General features: G+C 47.7%; 2 protein-coding genes across 3 annotated transcripts; one reads left to right on the top strand and one right to left on the bottom strand.

Annotated features, from left to right (window-relative positions):
• Positions 1–3002: 3002 nt before the first annotated feature.
• Positions 3003–9245, top strand: LOC119322744 (probable protein phosphatase 2C 11). The gene is made up of 12 exons (XM_037596253.1): positions 3003–3182; positions 4127–4238; positions 4353–4487; positions 5927–5990; positions 6080–6188; positions 6299–6452; positions 7528–7653; positions 7747–7870; positions 7947–8023; positions 8126–8178; positions 8342–8396; positions 8588–9245. Exons 2-12 carry the CDS (start codon positions 4173–4175, stop codon positions 8765–8767), a joined length of 1143 nt encoding a protein of 380 aa, XP_037452150.1. The 5' UTR covers positions 3003–3182; positions 4127–4172; the 3' UTR covers positions 8768–9245.
• Positions 9246–9490: 245 nt separating this feature from the next.
• Positions 9491–19471, bottom strand: LOC119322170 (ubiquitin carboxyl-terminal hydrolase 2-like). Of its 2 annotated transcripts, none has more exons than XM_037595660.1 (6): positions 19288–19471; positions 19142–19217; positions 18248–18294; positions 10765–10811; positions 10579–10681; positions 9491–10494 (listed from the first exon to the last, which is right to left on the bottom strand). In XM_037595660.1, the coding sequence occupies exons 2-6, from the start codon at positions 19170–19172 to the stop codon at positions 9736–9738; spliced, it is 987 nt and encodes a 328-aa protein (XP_037451557.1). In that variant the 5' UTR covers positions 19173–19217; positions 19288–19471; the 3' UTR covers positions 9491–9735. The 2 variants fall into 2 exon arrangements, with proteins under 2 accessions (XP_037451557.1, XP_037451558.1); XM_037595661.1 differs by having other exon boundaries at positions 19142–19193.
• Between the last annotated feature and the right edge of the window lie 2387 nt (positions 19472–21858).

Below are 21858 nucleotides of genomic sequence, written 5' to 3'. Positions count from 1 at the left end.
AGGGCGCACATAGGTGTGGTTTGGTGGATCTGTTTGGGTATGGCCGACTTTGGTATCTGGTGGATTTTCTTTGATACAGTCGACGTTGCTGATGCTCGTGGTTGTTGGTGTATTTGCAGGCATGATCTTTCCGATCTACATTTTGTTCATCAGCGATGCTTGATGCTCTAGTGCGATAGCTCTTCGCGCTTTTGGCGCGACGACCTCTCGACTGTCAACTACAATAAAGTTTGCTCAACTCCAATGAGAGAGGGGCAATGACAACGACACACTTTTGGCCCGGTCTAGTAATTGTAGTTGTTGCTACATGATCCATGGACTTGGTGTAATATATATTTTACTTCTATATATATATTACCGTTGTTACATCTTGTTAGAGCATCTAGAACCGCAAACACCAAAATCCGGACCCAAACGCCCGCGAACACGCCCAGGCGCATATGTGGACAGTGATCGGGCAACACAAAAAAACATCCACCGCATTCATAGACATCAAACTTCATGTCTCAAATCCATACTAGAGATGCAGATAAAAACCTATGTACTATGTACATAGCTAAAACTACTCATCGTCGAAGATGTTGAGTATCTCCGTGCCCGGCACCAGATAGACGGGCAAGTGCGGCAGCTCCTGCGCCTATTGGTTGCTCTGGCTCCTCCTTCTCCGCCACCTATGCATCCAGTTCGGCGAAAAGCACCTTGGTTTCCGCCTGTTCTTGCCGGAAGAACAACCGGTTGGCCTCGACATAGGCCTCATCCTGGATGGACTCTAGGATGGCCAACTGCTTCGCCATTTCCGCCGCTTGTGAGACCTCGTACTCCGCCATGGCGAAGCCCGCAGTCAGCTCCTCCTCCTCCTCCCCCGGCTTCGCCCTCCTCCTCCATAGGTCGGGGCTCCGCTTTCGGCAACTACTCGCCTGCTCCTCCTCATCCACTGGCTTCACCGCCTCCTCCACCATGTGTTGGGGCTCCGCTTCCGGTGGCTGCTTGACCTCCCCCTTCCTTGCTTTCTCCTACTCATCCTTTCCTGCCTCATCCTCATCCTCAGAGCTCTAGCGAACCAAGAGGAAGGCCAATGGTGAAACGAGCAGCCCGCCTCACCTGGATCTGGTGCACCAGCTGCAGCTTCTGCTCAAGAGTGAGCATAACGTAGGCGGTGATCCGGCGCCTCGGCATGGTAGCGGTGGGTGGATTTGAATTGGCGGCGGCAGCGAGGAGAAGGGGGAAATGGGGACAAATAGGGTTCGGTCGCCGCCGTTCGGCTTAAATAGTCGACCCCATCCCTCGGGCGGCACGTCGGAGCGGCGCTACGCGGTGTGGAGCGAAGGAGGCATCCATCGGACCAGCAATCTCTCCATATCCCCGTGTGGGGCCTAGCCTATCAGTCGACCTAACGTGGCATCTGAGCGTCCCCATATCCGCCCTGGATTTGGGCCGGATATTAGGAGTATCGGTCAGTCCAGAAGTTTGGGCTGGCTATGGGTAGCCCGGTTGGGTGGGTATGAGGACTCCGGTTATACTCCTTCCGTCTGAAAATACTTTCCATCAAAATAGATAAGAAGAGATGTATCTAGAACTAAAATACGTCCAAATACATCCCCGTTTATCCATTTTGATGGCAAGAATTTCTGGATGGAGGGAGTAGATGCTCTTATATTAATAGTTTGGAATTTACATTGTGTTCCTTCGCAGCTCCCTCGGATGGGTCAATTTTGAGCATCTCCAATGGCGACCCGCAATTTTTCTCCCGCATCTGTCCACGGACTGGGGGACCAGTCCGCGAACACGGATGCGGGAGGCGGCCATCCGGCGTAGTCCACATACATTTCAACTACTTTTTGAACCAACCGGGCGAAATTCATGCAAACACGGCGGATTTCATACAAACCAGATGAAAACATTTACATTTTGGACATATTTTAACTAAAAAGGTAAAACTATGTGCACGTACGGTCACGCGGAGCTTCATTCCCAAGACACGGATACACTAGACTAGCCTACGACCATCCACGGCGGATCCCTTTGTCTTCCCCATGCCCGACAGCCCGCTCATCGGACTGCCGAGAGCCCTGGAGGTATATTCTTCCCCCATATCTTCCCTATGTCCGGCCGTGCCGCTCATCGGACTAGCAAAGAGGGTGCTTCAGCTGAAGGGGAAGGGTGCCTACTCCGCTTCCGTGAAGCCGAGGCGAGGGTCGACGATGGTTTGCGCTGAACCAGACAAGTCACCGGTTGTGCACGCCGGCGACGCGCCGGTGGTGGCCTTCTTGGGACCCAAGTGGCGGTGGCCTCTCGTAATCTACTTTTCCTCGATGTTGGTCACCGACTTGTCGATCTCCGCGTCTTTCTCCACCAAGCGGGCGTGCAGTGGCGGCGCCCTCGGCTGGCGTGCCGCTTCAATGGCGGAGCCAATGCAAGGGCGTGCCCGCTCTGGGTCGGCTTAAATGTGGAGCGGCCGCTCTACAACGACATAAATGCGGGCAGCTGGCGCATGGCGGGAACACGCATGGATGAAGGAGGAGGGTTTTGGGTGGGCCAAGATGGTCAGAAGCGAGCGTGGGTGCTGTGCGGACACCCGCAAATCTTCCACTTTTGTCTCTGGTTTGCGGGACAAAATGCGTCCGAACCACCCTGCGGAACGATGCAAAACCGCGTTGGATGGCACAACACATCCGGACCGCACAATCCGGACGTATGCGGGCAGCTTGAGGATCCGCGGTGGAGATGCCCCTAGAACCCATTATCTATGCAGCATGACAAGAAATATTAACATGTCATAAAAAATTCAAAAAGTGTCAAAAAAGAAGAAACATAAAAACCTGTCATTCAGACATTAAGTAGGTTCTTGTCAGGCTGCGCCGTGAGGAACACAAGAGCTGCTGACAGGCTAAAACGGAAATTCTCGTGACAGGAACGTGACGCCTGAACATTTTGTATTCCATTACTGTCAGCGGCGACACCACCAACACCAGCCCACCGAAATGGAAAACAAATTCCATCTCACTCTGCATCTTATCACCTTCCTTGCCCCTCCGCAACCGCAAGGGCCGCCCTCCTCCGTCCCGCGCCGCTTCCAAAACTCCAAATCGGAATCTCCTTCCCCCCTCCCCGCGACAGCCCGGCACACGCGCACCCGGCCGTGATCCGCCACCTTCAGCTGCGCTCGTCAGTCGTCATGCAAGGTACAATAAAATCCTGTCCGAGAATTTGCTTCCTTTCTCGATGCAGCTGGTTTCTTGGCCTGTGCATTCTTCTCCGTTCTTCCCAGCCCTCTGCCGAGGTCGGGTTTCTCGAGGGGGGCTGCTAACTGCTGGTATCATGGTCGATCTCGGGATGGAGTTCTTGTTGCCGAATTGGGAGCTGTTGGGGAGTGGAGTGGAGATGATAGATTCGAGACCCGGGAATGGTTTCTGTGTAATGGTCGTATCATTATATACTCTGTCATCATGGGGCATTTCTCGTTTATTGGCGATGGATTTGCGCGAATCTAACTTGGAATGTGCTCCATGGATGGATCATACGAAGCAGTACAGGTGGCTGCTTATTTTATTCAATTATTATCTTAAAAGAATTCACCTGCAGCTTATTTTATCAGAAAAAAAGATGTGTTCCCAGGACGTGTTTTAATTCGTATCATCTTGTGTCTTACATTTTGAAAAGTGTTTTCGTAGTATTCATTGTGATAATTATTGTTGGTGGTTGAATAAAGTGCCATAGCTTATCAGCCATGGGGGTTGGGCTACTTCTGCTGCCGTGCAGGTATAATTGGGGTTATGCAGTTGTCGTTTGTGACTTCTGATGTCTGTCGTACAATGATTGGGTTTCTTATATGGAGGGCTCAAAATGAGCTATTGATAAGTTGGAGTTGGGAAACTATATATTTCCTTGTTGGTGATACATGGCACTTATATCCGACTGTCTTTCGTTCTTGTCTCTGCTATTTTCATTCTGTTTCATCTCCACTGCTATTGTCTGCGTCTGTTATGTGGTAATTTGGGTAGTTGCGCTCTTGATCTTTTGGGCTTACCATGCTGATGCACAGTCTTTCTGTTGCTATTTGGGCTTGTTGTTGGTTGATTTTGCTCTTCTGTTTGATGATGATTCTTGCCATTTTGACTTTCTTCAGGAACTTTTTAGCTTCCTATGGAACTGTAATCGAAGCTTGAGATTTGATGCACTGGAATGTTATTAACAAGGTTCAGAGCTACTTGAACTGTGGTATCCATTCTACATCACAGGTATATGTTTCACTGTTAGCAAATGTGTCTGTCGGTGTAAGTGTCATTCAGAATGACCTGATTAATTTCCAGTACTTAACTGTTCTATTATATTTCCATTTTGATGATATGCAGATTTCTTTCCTTGCCAAGATGGGAGTTTATCTCAGTACTCCAAAGACCGATAAGCTATCCGAAGACGGGGAAAATGATAAACTCAAATTTGGTCTTTCATCTATGCAAGGATGGCGTGCAAGCATGGAAGATGCTGTGAGTTTTCCACTTCAAGGCTATTCTAATTGTTTGATATCACTTAACAACACTGAACATTGAGTTTTTTTTTCTAGAACACGTACCTTGATGCGTGTTGTTGTGTATTAGAAGAAAAACGTCAATATAAGGCTTATAAAGTACAAACAACCAATGGTGGGAACGACCAAAGGAAAACAAAGACAAAAAAAAAGAGGAAACCAAAACAACATTGAGCTCATGAAAGTGGTTTTTCTATTCCCACGGACATTGCACCCATGATCGAAAACATAGCAAATAAAATAAATGAAAAATATGAAACTTTCTGGCTTCGATTATGACCAAATGTTTTAGGTGCTTGCAAAATTTGGTGGCCAAATGAAATCCAAGGAGCTCTGTACAAGAAAAACAAAATTTGTGCTCAAACACATGTCCACTGTTTGAGCGGAATTTGTATTTCATTTGTGTGGAGATCATTTGATGTTATTTGGCCACCAAACTTTGCAAGCACCTAACATTTGTTCATAATCAAAGCCACGAGATTTCAGATTTATTTGCTACTTGTTTTGATTTTACTGGGGTGCAATGAACTTGGGTGTAGTTACTACTTTTCCTTCAGCTCATTTCTTAATAGAAACCTTGTTGTCATGATCCAACTTTCTTATCATGATCGTACTTACTACCTGAAATAATGCTGATACTTTGAAGCTGGTGGGGCCACACATTCTAGTTTTGACTTTGACTAGTGCTTCTATGCTCTCCCAGCTAGTGTAAAGCCAGCACTGTAGAACACATTAAACTAAATGCTTGATTCACAACCACCCCTGCCTGTGACATAATGTTGCTACAGGATTTGTCCAATCTAGTTCCTGACAGCAGTACAAAACATTAAACTGAATGTCTGATTCACAACCACTAACTGCTCCTCCAGTTACTTTACGTGGCTTCAGGATTTGTCCAATCTAGGTCCCGAGAGAGCATAGAAGCACTATTATTTATCTTTCACGGCAACTTGGCGTGGACTTTGTGTGCACATGAAACATTTGACGTGTAATTTATTTTCACCATAAAAGAGATGTCCATTCCCAATATCCAAAATTGTTCATTTAATGAATTGACAAAGAATAGGTATGATATTGTTTAGTTTTGGGTCATAGGTTCAGGCTTTCAGTTTAATAACAATCATTATCGGATGCATAAGCTCTTGTTTATCAATCTTTCCAAATTCTAATGAATCAATGTTGCAGTGATAGTAGTGATGCTTTTGATATGTGCTGTTGCTTTAGCAAAGTGATCTGACCTATTTTTCTGTTGCACAATAAAGCATAGTTGATCACTTCCAAATGCTGCAATTTTGTTGATATTATAAACTAAACATGTTTCTGAAATATTGCAAAAGAAAAACATATTTCTGAAATCTTTCTCTCATGTACTGTTTAATGTCCGGTATAATTTTTCAGCATTCAGCATTGCTAGATCTTGACAATGAGACGGCATTCTTCGGTGTTTTTGATGGCCATGGAGGTACTTGCAAAGATTGGTGCTTTTCTTGTTTGTACCTTAAACCTAAATCTTTCAAATGTTGCGCATCCTAATATTTCTTCATTTTGCAGGAAGGGTGGTTGCCAAATTCTGTGCAAAATATCTACACTCGCAAGTTCTCAAAAGTGAAGCATATTCTTCTGGTGACCTAGGAACTGCTGTTCATAAAGCTTTCTTTAGGTATATGGGTCATTGGATCACCACATGAAACAATATATAGATTTGGCATTTGTTTTGACATTACTGATAGCATCAACATGATAAAGACTAATTTTGTTGTATTACTTCAGAATGGATGAAATGATGCGAGGACAGAGAGGTTGGAGAGAACTATCTGCACTAGGAGATAAGATGAACAAGTTCAGTGGCATGATAGAAGGGTTGATTTGGTCTCCGAGAGGCAGTGATTCGAAGAATGCAGAAGATGACTGGGCTCTAGAGGAGGTATATATGCAATGGGAGTACAACCCTACTTTATATTGTAAATATAAGGAAACACATAATATGATACTGTTGATGTGTGGACCTTATTTGTGTTTGATTCTTAAAAAGAGTTTCATAAGCTTTGATAGGTGCAACAATTTCAAAACCTTAATGTTATAAAAAGTAAACTTGTACAGTTTAGACTATTACACAAAGTTAATTTTTTGAAAAAATGTAAGACTTAATGCTATGTTGTCAAAATGGTGTTTACGCTGCACAGTGATATAAATGTGACAGTACAGTTCTGTGCTTAGTCATTGAATATAGCATTTTATGGATATTCTGAGCATCTCGAAGTACCATCAATTGTTGCCTCTATTGTTTTAAAAAGATACCCATGTCCACCACACGTAACCTTTCAGCTAGAATTCTTGGTGCCTGTTTTTTTTTACCATGCATTGCCTCAAGTAGTGGCTTTACTACTCCCTCCGTCCCAAAATTCTTGTCTTAGATTTGCCTAGATACGGATGTATCTAATACTAAAACGTGACTTGATACATCCGTATTTAGACAAATCTAAGACAAGATTTTGAGACGGAGGGAGTACTTTAGAGATGATCCTTTGTTTGTTATAGCTATCCCAACTGAAAGGGAAGAGTATTCAGACATTCCTGTTTTGATTACTTATATCTGGGGTTTCTTCTGTGTACGTCTTGCTCTCATGTTTTGTTTAGGTTGTATCGCGTAGTGATATCCACACTTTGGTGATGTTCGTCAATCAGCAACATATTTGCTGCAAGATAATAGCCAGAGGAAATTGACAAATTGCATGTAAATTCAACGTATTGGCTGGGTGATCACATATAGATGTGGTGGTTCATACATAATTGTGTGGTTTATTTGTTTCTGTAATGTTTGCTTAGCTTTTGTGCTGCATTGCAGTAGTACCAACCTGCAAGCTAAGAATGAAAAGTAATGGCTATTTTTATAATTTTCATTGTCTTGAAGATGCAGTTACTATGTCACAGCCATTTTTATGTATGCCTAATTGTGTATTTGGGCACTAAGCCATCTCACACTGATAATCTTTGAACAGGGACCCCACTCTGACTTTGATGGGCCAACATGTGGAAGTACAGCATGCGTAGCACTAGTAAGGAATAACCAACTTGTCGTGGCAAACGCTGGTGATTCGCGGTGTGTTATTTCTAGGGCTGGCCAGGTATTTATTCTTGTTCCTGCTATTAGGCACATAATTAGTCATAAAGATATGTCTGACAGTCAGACTGTCTGTTCTGTGTCACATCCATGACAGGCATACAATTTGTCCAGAGACCACAAGCCAGAGCTTGTAGCTGAGAGAGAAAGAATACTAAAAGCAGGCGGGTTCATACGCATGGGGCGGATAAATGGAAGTTTGAACTTAGCGAGAGCGATTGGTGTGCATTTTTTGTTCCCTTTTATTAGTATGTTCTGCCTTATTGGTGTCTTACCTATATGAGTGCCTTTGTGTAGGAGATATGGAATTTAAGCAGAACAAATTCTTGCCTCCTGAGAAGCAAATAGTGACTTCAAATCCTGACATCAATGTTGTAAGCCCTCAAAATGCTGGCACCACCTTAAGTTTCCGCACTTAATCATGATCTGCAATGATCCTTATGCTACATTCTAAGATAATGCAATCTCGTTTTTAGGTGGAGCTTTGCAATGAGGATGACTTTCTTGTTTTAGCATGTGATGGCATTTGGTAAGGCTCTCCACCTGCAGTGTGCATAGCCACACTTTCCATCATTGCTCTCTCGTTTCGTGTGCAGCTGAAGTGCATAACTTAGTAGCAGCTAGGTGCTATGCTTCATCTGACCTATTGCACTCAAGTCCTAACAGAAGCAATAAATTTATTTAATGAGCAGGGACTGTATGTCAAGCCAGCAGTTGGTGGATTTCATCCATGAGCATATACACACGGTGAGTGCCAAGTTATTTTCCTATCTAAACAATGTACTTCGGAGGAGATTACGTTGCACGTTTGTCAAATACTCCCTCTGTAAACTAATATAAGACTTTTTAGATCAGAGGGAGAAGTAGTGATCTAAAAAGTCTTATATTAGTTTACAGAGGGAGTAGTTGTTATGTTTAACAACGACACAAAAATGCAGGAGAGCAGCCTTTCTGCAGTGTGTGAAAGAGTGCTCGACAGATGCCTGGCTCCATCAACAATGGGCGGAGACGGATGCGACAACATGACCATGATCTTGGTGCAGTTCAAAAAACCAGTCAGTGACAAGAAAAAGGCTGACGTGGGGGAGCAATCTGCAAAAGGCAAGGAAGAGTCTTGAGGTTCAGTGAGTATACGTGTTATGCGAAGGCTCCACTGATGCTGAGGTCTACGGCTCTTGACACGGGCTAGGATGCTAAGTTGTCAATGTGAAATTGTGTGCACTCTGTGGCTGGGGTATCGACTGTATATCAGTCGATTGCTGTGGTTGGCGTGCATTCTGCCTGCGAACCCAGGATAAATCACATTGCTTGGCGCAACATCGAAATCCTGGCACTCAACTTCTCTTAGCCGCTCTGTTCGTCATTGTACAATCCATGGTTTGGATCATCCACGCCTCCCAAATTCATAATTTGGTGTTTTGTTATAGTTTGTGTGTATGCTGTAAACGTGGCTGGGGTGTTCCTTTGTTTTTTGGTGGTATATTCCATGCCTCAGTGGCTGTGGCTGTTGTTCTGATCTTGTAATGTATCAAATCTGAATCCAGTGTGTTTCTGTTCTTTGCCACGAATATATTCTTTAGTTGTTTGCCAAGAAAATATCTAGCCTATGTTTTTTTACTTCATATTTCAAGATCAGTGTGTTTCTGTTCTTTGCCACGAATATATTCTTTAGTTGTTTGCCAAGAAAATATCTAGCCTATGTTTTTTTCCTTCATATTTCAAGATAGGTCAGAATCAGTTCGGAGATGCAAGTATTCAAGAAATTGTTTAATGGTTTATGCATGCAATAGTCCATATGAACTTAACCCTAAAAAAAACTGCCATGATTGTCAAACTTTCAGTTAAAGTTTGGGAAGAATTAGACAGGGAAACAACCCTCTGATGCACATATAATTCTGGTAAGGAGTCAGGGTGTTCCCCCTACATGAATGTTTTAAGATCTGCATGAGTAAACCAGGACGATATCGGATATATGGCCTGTCTAGGACTAGAACTACAAGGCCCATTCAGCTAGGAAACAAAGCCAGTCAGCCATCTCTACACAAAACCAAAACAACCAAGACGATAAAATTTTACAACGCAGGTTTCACTTAGGGTTACGGCTGTGAGAATTCTGTTTCGCCTTCTCTATCAGGGGCTTCAGTTGCTGCTTCTCCTCGAGGATCTTGAGGAAATTGAACAAGAAAGGCACGTAGTTGTGCTTCCTCCTGATGTTCTCTGTCTTCCACTTCTTTGCCTTCTCTTCCTCCATTATGATCTTCTCGGTCACAGCCTCAATCTGAGCAGCAACCTCTGCGAGTGACCGCTCAATGGATGGCCTTTGCCGATTGGCAGAAGGATCGCCCATTTGTGATAAGAGGTTCTCCCTCTTCCTCTGAAGTTCCTTGAGCTCCATGATGAAAATTTCCTTCCGGTTCTTTGTGATAGCCATGACACTGAACCTTATCTCATTCTGAGCGAACTTATCAACGCGTTCCTGGATGACAGGCTGTACCATCTTCAGCCACCCCATCTCCCCAATACCACCTGGGCATTTTCCCAGGCTAATCGGTCCTTCCTTTAGTCCATCAAGCTCATACAGGACGCCGTCAACAGGAACATAGCTAATGAAATGGTAGACATCATCATCCTTGGATTTCTGTTCCTCAGAGTAGTCATCTGACTTTGCAAACGAGTTACTGGTCATACGAATGCTTTCACAATTCACTATAGCCAATCCTTTGAGCTCTGGCGGCATGTCCTTTGCAAATTCCTTGAGCTTTTTGAGGTCCTCGCTAAGGGTGATGCCAGAAGAGTTCAACAGAACAGAAACAATAGCTTGGGTTGCACATGCACTGTTAATTATCTACGAGTAAAAAAAGATTTGGTTATAAAACTGATGCAGAGTAAACACGGCGCAAACAAACTCAATCAACGTAACTACCCTGACCTGATTAGCAAAAAACAGATTTGGGACCGCATCCTTGATAACAGGGCGCTCATCTTTTTCTGGAGGTCGCCATTTGTACAGAACTATAAGCCCATAAATTGGCCTGCAAAAACACCAATTTGTTTGATACAGTTGATTCAGGAAAAAAAATGACATTCATGGTAATGGGCAGCAGGGATAGCATACTGAAGATCATTGAGGGCATCAAGATCAAGTGAGTAGAGTTCATCAACCTGTTAAGGAAGAATAACATAGAATATTATAAAATAACAGCTTTTGAGGAGGTATAAAAAGATTCCCATGTTTCGTGGAAAGAAGCACATGTAGAAACCAGAAACAGATTATTAGCTCCGAAAACTAAACCAGATTGTAGTGCAACATTTTTAAAAGAAAAGCGTCGATGTGCTTCAAAAACATAGTTTTAGTATTTGTGAGCCTATAAGTCAACCAGATAATGAAATAGAAAAGCACACTTAATTTTCCAACTTGGTCAAAATAGCAAGTTTTTTTATCATATGTCGACACTGATTACTTCCCGATTAAGATAGGACTGCATCAGGGGTCAGCTTTGAGCCCTTATCTTTTTGCATTGGTGATGGATGAGGTCACAAGGGATATACAAGGAGATATCCCATGGTGTATGCTCTTTGCGGATGATGTGGTGCTAGTTGACGATAGTCGGGCGGGTAGGGCTGGAAAAAAAGCTCGAAGCTCGCGAGCTAAACGAGTAGCTCGTGACTCGGCTCGAATCGACTCGAACTCGAAGAATAACGAGTCGAGCCGAGCTTTAGTTTAAGATCGTTTATAGACCAAGTTAAACGAGCCAATCTCACGAGTACTCGTGTAACTCGTTAGGCTCGGTACAAAAGATCAGCCACTCCCAATACAAAAAAAGTTCAGCCACTCAGCACCCTATGTCCCAGGCGCACAACACAAGGCCTAGCCGTTGAAGGCCCAACCGCCTAGGAGACTCATGCATTACAAGGAAATTACTATTGTTTAGTGATATATATGTTTAATATATACATAATCATTTTATAATATATGAGGGTTTTATGTTCATATCTTTAACGAGCTTAACAAGCTAAACGAGCCAGCTCGCGAGTTATACGAGTCGAGCCAATCTTGGATTGAGCTCGTTATAATAACGAGTCGAGTCGAGCTAGCTTGTTAACGAAACGAGCTCTAGCGAGTCGAGCCGAGCTGGCTCGACTCGGCTCGAATTCCAGCCCTACGGGCGGGGGTAAATAGGAAGTTAGAGTTATGGAGACAAACCTTGGAATCGAAAGGGTTTAGGCTTAGTAGGACTAAAACCGAGTACATGATGTGCGGTTTCAGTACTACTAGGTGTGAGGAGGAGGAGGTTAGCCTTGATGGTCAGGGGGTACCTCAGAAGGACACCTTTCGGTATTTGGGGTCAATGCTGCAGGAGGATGGGGGTATTGATGAAGATGTGAACCATCGGATCAAAGCCGGATGGATGAAGTGGCGCCAAGCTTCTGGCGTTCTCTGTGACAAGAGAGTGCCACAAAAGCTAAAAGGCAAGTTCTACAGGACGGCGGTTCGCGCTGAGTGTTGGCCGACTAAAAGGCGACATGTTCAACAGTTAGGTGTGGCGGAGATGTGTATGTTGAGATGGATGTGTGGCCACACGAGGAAGGATCGAGTCCGGAATGATGATATACGAGATAGAGTTGGGGTAGCACCAATTGAAGAGAAGCTTGTCCAACATCGTCTGAGATGATTTGGGCATATCCAGCGCATGATGGATAAGTCTGTGTACTAGGGTCCTTGTGGGGCTGCAGCACATGGTCCTTGTGGCAGTTAGGAGGATAAAGTCCTGGACCATCAAGGACTGGCTGTTAGGATAGAGTTCTGTTCTTGACCATCAAGGACTGTCAGTTAGCATCTTAGACTGGCATCTTAGCATATGCCCTGGCTGGCTAGCAGCCTATAAATATGTATCCCCAACCCCTCAGGTTGGTATGGCATTGTGTGAGAAATAAACCAACGAAAATTGTCCCAACTCTCCTAGTGTCATCCACAACTATCAATGCTCAGGCTGAAAGGTCTAACAAGTGGTATCAGAGCCTCGTTAACCTGCACCCTGAGCATTTCCTGTGAGCAGCCCAAGTCGGTAGCAGCAGCTGCTCCGTCTGCCTCTGGTTACCTTCCTCCCTCCGGACTGTCGAGCAGCAGCTCGTCTTCATCAGCCTCCTCTTCACGCAACAGCCCCCCTGCAGCGAGCCATGTCTGCAGGTCGCTCTCAGCACACGGCTACCTCGAGCATGCGGCGCCGGCAAGAGGCCGAGCGCGCCGTGGCAGAGGAGCGTGAGCGAGCGGCTGTAGCAGCGGCTGCTGCGGCGGCAAGAGTGTCGAGGCTGGCTGCAGCGGAGCTGGCAGCAGCTAGAGCGGAGGTAGAAGCAGCCAGGGCGGAGGTAGAAGCAGCAGCAGCAGCAGAAGCAGCCCGTGAGGCTACGGCGGATGCCAAGGCACTCCGCGGCAGCCCCGGCAGCTCCAGCAGCTCCGCGCCTGCGGACGACGGCGCCGACGCAGATCGCGCCAAAGTGGCGCAGGAGCGGACGGCACAGTGGGCAGCCGAGCACGCCCGCGCTCCAGGTGGAGGCGCGCACCGCGACGGCGGCTCCAACGACCAGGACCGCGGCCTCTACGAGGTCCGGACTGTGGTCAGGGATGTTGGTTCCAGTGTTGGGTGGCCTACCCTCACTAAAACCAACTACGTCGAGTGGGCCGGGATCATGAAGGTCAGGCTCCAGGTGCGGCGCATGTGGGAGGCAGTCCAGGACAGCAACGTCGACCACCTAGAGGATCGACGGGCGCTGGACGCCCTCATCGCCGCAGTCCCGCCCGAGATGCAGTTCTCGCTTTCCAACAAGCGGACTGCCAAGGAGGCTTGGGACGCCATCGCCGCAGCACGCATCGGCAGCGACCGTGCTCGCAAGTCCACCCTGCAGGCACTTCGTAAGGAGTGGGAGAACCTGGGCTTCAAGCCAGGTGAGGACGTTGATGACTTTGCTCTCCGTCTCAACACTCTGCTGCAGAAGATGGTGAAGTTTGGCGATGCCACCTACACCGAGGAGAGAGCTGTCGAGAAGCTTTTTCGGTGCATTCCCGAGAAGTACAAGCAGATGGCTCGCTCGATCGAGTCGTTGCTGGACCTCTCCGCGATGACGATCGAGGAGGCGATAGGTCGACTCAAGGTCATCGACACCGACGAGCCACAGCCCCCCTCGGGGCCCGTCACCACCGGCGGGAGGCTGCTCCTAACTCGGGAGCAGTGGGATCCCAGCCTTGGTGACAAGAAGAAGGGGGAGCCTTCCTCCTCGACGGGCGGCCGCAAGCGTGGCAAGCAGCGTAAGGCGCGAAGAGGCCCCCCGGGCAGGGCACAAGGACGTGCCGAAGGTGACGCCCGCGGAGGTGCCAAGGACGGCGCCGCTGGCAAGCCCAGGCCGGCACAAGACAACAGTTGCCACAACTGTGGCCGGTTTGGCCATTGGGCCAATGAGTGTCGGCAACCACGACAAGGCCAGGCTCACGTCGCACAGGCGAAGGAGGAGGAGACGGCTCTGTTCATGGCGCATGCAAGCATTGAGCTACCCTCGGCGACTCCAGTCGCAAAGGCTTTCATCCACCTCGATGAGCCAAAAGCACACGCTCTTCTCGGCGATGGCTCCGGGAAGGACAAGGCTACGGGGTGGTGCCTCGACACCGGCGCCACCCACCACATGACCGGTCGAAGGGAATTCTTCGCCGAGCTCGACTCCGATGCGCGAGGCTCCGTCAAGTTCGGGGATGCCTCCGCTGTGGAGATAAAGGGCGTCGGCTCCGTCATCTTCACCACCAAGATGGGAGAGCACCGGCTGCTCACCGGTGTCTACTACATCCCCGCGCTAAGGAATTCCATCATCAGCTTGGGACAGCTGGATGAGAACGGCTCACGCGTGCTGATTGAGCATGGGGTCCTACGCATCTGGGATCGCCAGCGTCGCCTTCTCGCCAAGGTGCCCAGAGGTGAAAATCGACTCTACGTCCTTGATGTGCAGGTGGCACAACCGGTCTGTCTCGCTGTCCGTCGAGACGACGAGGCGTGGCAGTGGCATGAGCGCTTTGGGCACCTTCACTTTGAGGCCCTGAAGCGTCTAAGTGCCAAGGAGATGGTGCGAGGCCTGCCATGCCTCGACCATGTGGAGCAGTTCTGCGACATCTGCGTACTGACAAAGCAGAGACGACTCCCCTTTCCCCAACAAGCGAGTTTTCGGGCTAAGGAGAAGCTGGAGCTCGTGCACGGAGACCTGTGCGGCCCGGTGACGCCAGCCACACCAGGAGGTCGACGCTACTTCCTGCTGCTCGTCGACGATCTCTCCCGCTACATGTGGGTGATGATCCTCGGCAGTAAGGGAGAAGCGGCGGACGCCATCAGGCGCGCGCAGGTTGGTGTGGAGGCGGAGAGCGGCCGCAAATTGCGCGTGTTGCGCACTGACAACGGCGGCGAGTTCACGGCGGCTGAATTCGCGTCGTACTGCGCCGATGAGGGCATCCAGCGCCACTACTCCGCGCCGTACAGCCCGCAGCAAAACGGCGTCGTCGAGCGGCGCAACCAGACGGTTGTGGGGATGGCTCGGGCTCTCCTCAAGCAGAGAGGGATGCCGGCTGTCTTCTGGGGAGAGGCGGTGCTAACGGCCGTCTACATCCTCAACCGCTCTCCTACTAAGGCACTCGACAACAGAACTCCGTACGAGGCCTGGCATGGGCGGAAGCCGGCGGTCTCTCATTTGCGGGTCTTTGGCTGCCTTGCGTTCGCCAAGGAGCTCGGCCACATCGGCAAGCTCGACGACAGGAGCACTCCGGGAGTCTTCATCGGCTACGCGGAGGGCTCAAAGGCCTACCGCATCCTCGACCCAAAGACACAACGTGTGCGCACAGCGCGAGACGTCGTGTTCAACGAAGGGCGAGGGTGGCAATGGGACAAGGCGGTGGACGACGGCTCGACGCCGACGTATGACGACTTCATTGTCGAGTACGCTCACTTCAAGGAAGCTGGGGGAGCAAGCAGCTCCTCTTCACCGGGCACGTCTACCCCGGCCCCCCAAAACTACATCGACTCCGGCGCCTGCTACACCGACGACACCACAACCGGCGACGCCGCATACTCCAGCCCCGGCGGTCGCCACTCCGGGCTCGTCTTCATCAGCACCAGCTCACGCAGAGCACAACCCGATGAAGTTCGCTTCCCCGCTCACTCACGACGAGGAGCGGGTCGACGCATGGTATGGAGGCGAACCGCTGCGGTACCGTATGATGGATAATGTGCTCGGCGACCAGCCGGTGCCAGGACTGGTGCCACGTGACCTGGAGGCGCAGCTACAGCTCGTGTGTGAAGACGGCGAACCACGGTCCTTTGCAGAGGCCGAGAGAGACGCGGCATGGCGCGCCGCGATGAAGTTGGAGATGGATGCGGTCGAGCAAAACCGCACCTGGGAGCTTGCTGATCTCCCTCGAGGTCACCGCGCAATCACCCTTAAGTGGGTGTTCAAGCTGAAGAGGGATGGAGCCGGCGCCATCATCAAGCACAAGGCTCGTTTGGTGGCCCGAGGCTTCTTGCAGCAGGAAGGAGTCGACTTCAACGACGCTTTCGCTCCCGTGGCACGGATGGAGTCCGTGCGACTTCTCCTTGCGCTGGCTGCCCAGGAGGGCTGGCGTGTCCACCACATGGACGTTAAGTCGGCATTCCTCAATGGCGACTTGAAGGAGGAAGTCTACGTGCATCAGCCACCGGGGTTTACGATTCCCGGCCAGGAGGGCAAGGTGCTCCGCCTGCGCAAGGCTCTCTATGGCCTGCGGCAGGCACCCAGGGCGTGGAACGCCAAGCTGGACTCCACGCTGAAGAAGATGGGTTTCGAGCAGAGCCCGCATGAGGCTGCCGTCTACCGACGGGGGAGTGGAGGAAATGCCCTGCTGGTGGGCGTCTACGTTGACGACCTGGTGATCACCGGCACCAAAGATGCAGAGGTGGCGGCGTTCAAGGAAGACATGAAGGCCACGTTCCAGATGAGTGACCTGGGGCTCCTCTCCTTCTATCTAGGGATTGAGGTGCACCAGGACCACTCCGGGATCGCGCTTCGACAGTCTGCCTACGCCAAGCGCATCGTTGAGCTAGCTGGGCTCACCGACTGCCATCCAGCTCTCACTCCGATGGAGGAGAGGCTGAAACTAAGTCGCGACAGCACGACGGAGGAAGTGGATGCTACGCAGTACCGACGCCTTGTGGGGAGCCTTCGCTACCTCACTCACACACGGCCGGACTTGGCATTCTCCGTCGGCTATGTCAGTCGGTTCATGGAGCGACCAACGTCGGAACACCAGCAGGCAGTGAAGAGGATCGTCCGCTACATAGCAGGGACCCTCGACCACGGCCTCCATTACCCTAGGTGCCCTGGGGCGGCACACTTCGTCGGGTACAGCGACAGCGACCACGCCGGCGACATCGACACCAGCAAGAGCACGAGCGGGATCCTCCTCTTCCTCGGCAAGTGTCTCGTGAGCTGGCAATCAGTCAAGCAGCAGGTGGTGGCCCTGTCCAGCTGTGAGGCTGAGTACATAGCGGCCTCCACCGCCTGTACTCAGGCGCTCTGGCTTGCTCGACTGCTTGGTGATCTTCTTGTTCAAGACACCAGAACGGTGCAGCTCCTGGTGGACAGCAAGTCCGCCCTGGCCCTGGCAAAGAACCCCGTGTTCCACGAACGGAGCAAGCACATCCGACTGAGGTATCACTTCATCCGCAGCTGTGTGGAAGAAGGGAGCATCGAGGCGAGCTACATCAACACCAAGGATCAGCTCGCAGACCTGCTCACCAAGCCCCTTGGGAGGGTCAAGTTCCTCGAACTTTGCTCCAGGATTGGGATGATTCAACTCTCCCACAAGACGACGTACAAGACTTAGGGGGAGAATGATGGATAAGTCTGTGTACTAGGGTCCTTGTGGGGCTGCAGCACATGGTCCTTGTGGCAGTTAGGAGGATAAAGTCCTGGACCATCAAGGACTGGCTGTTAGGATAGAGTTCTGTTCTTGACCATCAAGGACTGTCAGTTAGCATCTTAGACTGGCATCTTAGCATATGCCCTGGCTGGCTAGCAGCCTATAAATATGTATCCCCAACCCCTCAGGTTGGTATGGCATTGTGTGAGAAATAAACCAACGAAAATTGTCCCAACTCTCCTAGTGTCATCCACAACTATCAATGCTCAGGCTGAAAGGTCTAACAGCGCAGGCCTCCAGAAGCTCCAGTGCATAGCGGATGGCTAAAGCGTGCGGAGAATGTCAAGAGAGGGCGGGGTAGACCGAATTTGACATGGGAGGAGTCCGTTAAGAGAGACCTGAAGGATTGGGGTATCACCGAAGAGCTAGCTATGGACAGGGGTGCATGGAAGCTTGCTATCCATGTGCCAGAGCCATGAGTTGGTTGCGAGATCTTATGGGTTTCACCTCTAGCCTACCCCAACTTGCTTGGGACTAAAGGCTTTGTTGTTGTTGTTGTTGTTGTTGGAGCGCTGAATGCAAAAATGTTCTTACCCTTGTACTAATGCATCGAGTGATTAGTGCCCAGCTGACTTACGAAAGAAAAGTGAACTCATGGTAGGTGATTACTTACTTGGAGACCCTTCAATTGCAACTGTTGCAGCAGCTCCGTAAAAACACCTACACAGTATGCAGAGGTTGAGAGTTTTTCCTCTTTCCTTGGAAAAGTGTAAAGGCAGAAATTAAAAATGTTCTAGTTAGAACATGTAGCTAACATACAAAAGCATGCTTTGGAAGATAAGTCCAGTTTTTTTCACCAATCCAATGATACTTGTTAAGAGAGGGGGAATCAACACACACTTGAGTAACTTAGTACGAGAGGAATTTCCTCTTGATTCACAATGAAGACACATTAGTACTGTGAATTTTGAATCGCAAACAACCATTTTATTAGTCATATCCGTAGTAAACTTCAAACAACAACCTACTTGGCAAGCCTCTGTAGGACTACAAACAACCTGAGCAAATAGCTAGGCACTCTCCTGAGGTGAAATGGGCGACGCTGCACATGTCTCAATCTTTTATGACTAACAACAACAACAACAACAACAAAGCCTTTAGTCCCAAACAAGTTTGGGTAGGCTAGAGGTGAAACCCATAAGATCTCGCGACCAACTCATGGTTCAGGCACATGGATAGCAAACTTCCACGCACCCCTGTCCACAGCTAGTTCTTTGGTGATACTCCAATCCTCTATGACTATTAAACACAAAATTAAACAGTTATATTAAGTAACAGCTCACAAGACGAAGGTCCAAGATGCCATCACAAGACCACACATGATGGTTTCTGGCATATCCATCCACATCTAGTAAATTTCCGGTAAAACTAGAAACAAGTAGCACCAGTGAGGACTAATGACCATGGACGAGCCTTATCAGTACACCGCAAGACGGAATGCACAGAGCAAACCTAGTTCAACTAGTACCAGATAATCCATCCATTCAGTTATAAAAGTAAATTTTACCAGGGTCATTCTCGATTGGCGCCCAAGACATGTCGACGAGCCCTCTGCAAACCTGCAATCGATAGCAGGGGCGGATCTAGACACCATAAATTTCTGGAGATTAGCTCGGGATTGAAGTAATATACCTGAATGCGTAAAGTTCATACCTCAAAACCGAAGTCCAAGATTGCGCGTGGGGGGGAGAGAGCAGGGACGCTACGAGACAGGGAGGGCGCCGGCGACGAGGCGCGTGAGGGGCAGAGGGCGGGCGCGGCGGCAGTTCTAGGGCACAGCGGCGGTGGACTGGAGCTTGGGTAGGTCAGAAGGGAGAGGAGAGATACGGGATGGTGGAGAGGAAAAAAAAAGTCGAGGCCGTGGAGGACTGGAGGAGATGGATTTGGACGGCTCAGATGGTTTGGCCGAATGACTAATGGAGGACGGACGGCAGATATGTGACTTTGTATTATAGAAAGGGAAAAAAGACTCCATTGGGGACGTCCTGTCAAAAAATCAATTAAGGGCATTAAAAATCGATTAGGGAAAAGGAAGCCTGAAGTTTATTTGTATTTATATAATATTCAAGGAAAAACAATCACGCGTTTGTGATATTTTTGTTAATAATATTCAGGTTATGAGGCTTTTCGTAGCATGCGTAGATTTTGACACTTTGCATATGTGGTCCAACTCAACTATGCTGAGTAAAAACAGGGAAAGAAAATCATGTTGTCATCTCTACTCCTAAAGGGACGTTACAAGCGTCGCCTCACCTCCATCAATCCTATATTACATCGCAAACGTTTTACATGCGACATTTTGCTCAAGTGCAGCCAATGGAGTTGACTCATTTAACGCGCGCATTAGCTCAATCAATCGGCACTTTCCTAAAATAACGACATGCATTAACTAACTGAAATAATCTCAACTTAATCCAAATTTTCTTTGCATTCCATTACTCATACCCAAATCAAATCAATTATTATCAAATCAACTATAATCGAAGTTGGCCAGTCCATTTAACGTGTGTGTTTTCTTCTTCTTCTTTCTTCTATGTTTTATGTATTATTTTATTTTTCCTAACCAACCTATTAATTTTGTGATCAACATACTATCAGAATCGGCATAAACCTATACACCATAGTGAGTTGGTAGCGTCATCTCCATTACGGTTAAATCTCCCCATCATTTTTTTCTATCTCACCAATGTATCTCAACTCCTTAAGGAAGAGTTGGTAGTCTTTACTCATCGATTTATTTTTGCCTCCACTCCCACCCCCCTTCCACTAGTTTATTTTTGCCTCAATTCCCACCACCCCCACCCACAGGTTTATTTTTGACCCACCTCCCACCACCCCCTCGCACTAGTTTATTTCCCCTTCCCATTAAAAAACCAAATCCAAGAGATCTTGTTTTGTGTTTGCTTTGGCAGATGTTGATTCAATTCAATCATGTAAATAATAGGTAATTAAGAATTCAAAAATCGTACCATATATGTGAGATCACCTTTTTAAAAGACAAACATAAGATTTTCTCGATAACCTTTCAAAACAAGATTAAATATTTCTCAATGTGCTGCCATTTATTATTTCATTGTCTCTACTATTAAATGACAATCACAACTTTCATAATACAACAAAAACAACATATCTTTTCTCTTATCTTACCAAATCACATATGTATTTTCTTATCTTACCAAATCACACATATCTCTACCATTAAAGGGGACTCGGTAGGCCGGTACGCATGATTTATTTTCGTCTCCACGATTTATTTTTGCCTTCACCTCCCACCACCATCCTTTCATGCTGGTTTTTCCTTCCTTCACACTCCCACCTATGTGGCGGCAGGCGGGTTGTCGGACAGTCACGTACATGCGTTCGTGTATGCGGTCATATTATATTTCTTGTCAGTTATACAGAGAGGCATGCAAGGTACATTCTAAAATCAAGTGTGTCGATTCAAATGTTAAGAAATTCTTCAAGGAAATGTGTCCTACAATACTCGGTAGGCCTGGCAGAATGAGTCTGCTGCAAGAGGCACATCAAATGTGTCATATCTCTATTATAAAAGAAATATTCACATAGTCGTCGTTCGTAACAGCCATTCATGTGAAAATAATTTGGAAATCAAGCGCTGTATCAATTTGGAAATCAAACCATTAATGCAATTAATTAGCTAGAAATTAACTACATATGCAATTAATTAGGTCTATATAAATAGGAATAGGATTTTTTCGCATCGAATCAATTTGAAAACCGAGTCATTAATGCAATTGATTAATTAGGCATACTGTTAGTTATGCTTACGGATAACTAGAAGTAAGGATTTTTTTATTAGCCAGATAATTAATTGATTTGGTTGGCAGTTAATTAGGCATGCAAAGAATTAGATAGGTAGTTAATTATTTATGTAATTAATTATTTAAGCAGATAGTTAATCATGTCAAATCATTTTAAAAGCGTTCGCAGGCAAGGGCAGTCAACAGGCTCTCAGCGACATGGTCAAGCAATGCTTGCCAACATGGACAAACACCACCATGCGCTCGCAACATGAGTGACCAAACGTTCATCAAGATGGATGCGTACCATGCTCTACAGGATGTCCACACGCTGAAGGTTGCCGAAACGTTCACGGGCGAGGATAACACAACACTACAATGGCCAAGTGGTTCATGCTATAGTAGAAAGGAAGAGTGTTCCAAGAATCTCCACTACTTAAAAAGAATGTAAGATTTCCATTTC

This window comes from Triticum dicoccoides, chromosome 6B (genome assembly GCF_002162155.2).
Source record: "Triticum dicoccoides isolate Atlit2015 ecotype Zavitan chromosome 6B, WEW_v2.0, whole genome shotgun sequence".
NCBI lineage: Eukaryota > Viridiplantae > Streptophyta > Magnoliopsida > Poales > Poaceae > Triticum > Triticum dicoccoides.
This window is presented reverse-complemented; position numbering and strand designations above follow the sequence as displayed.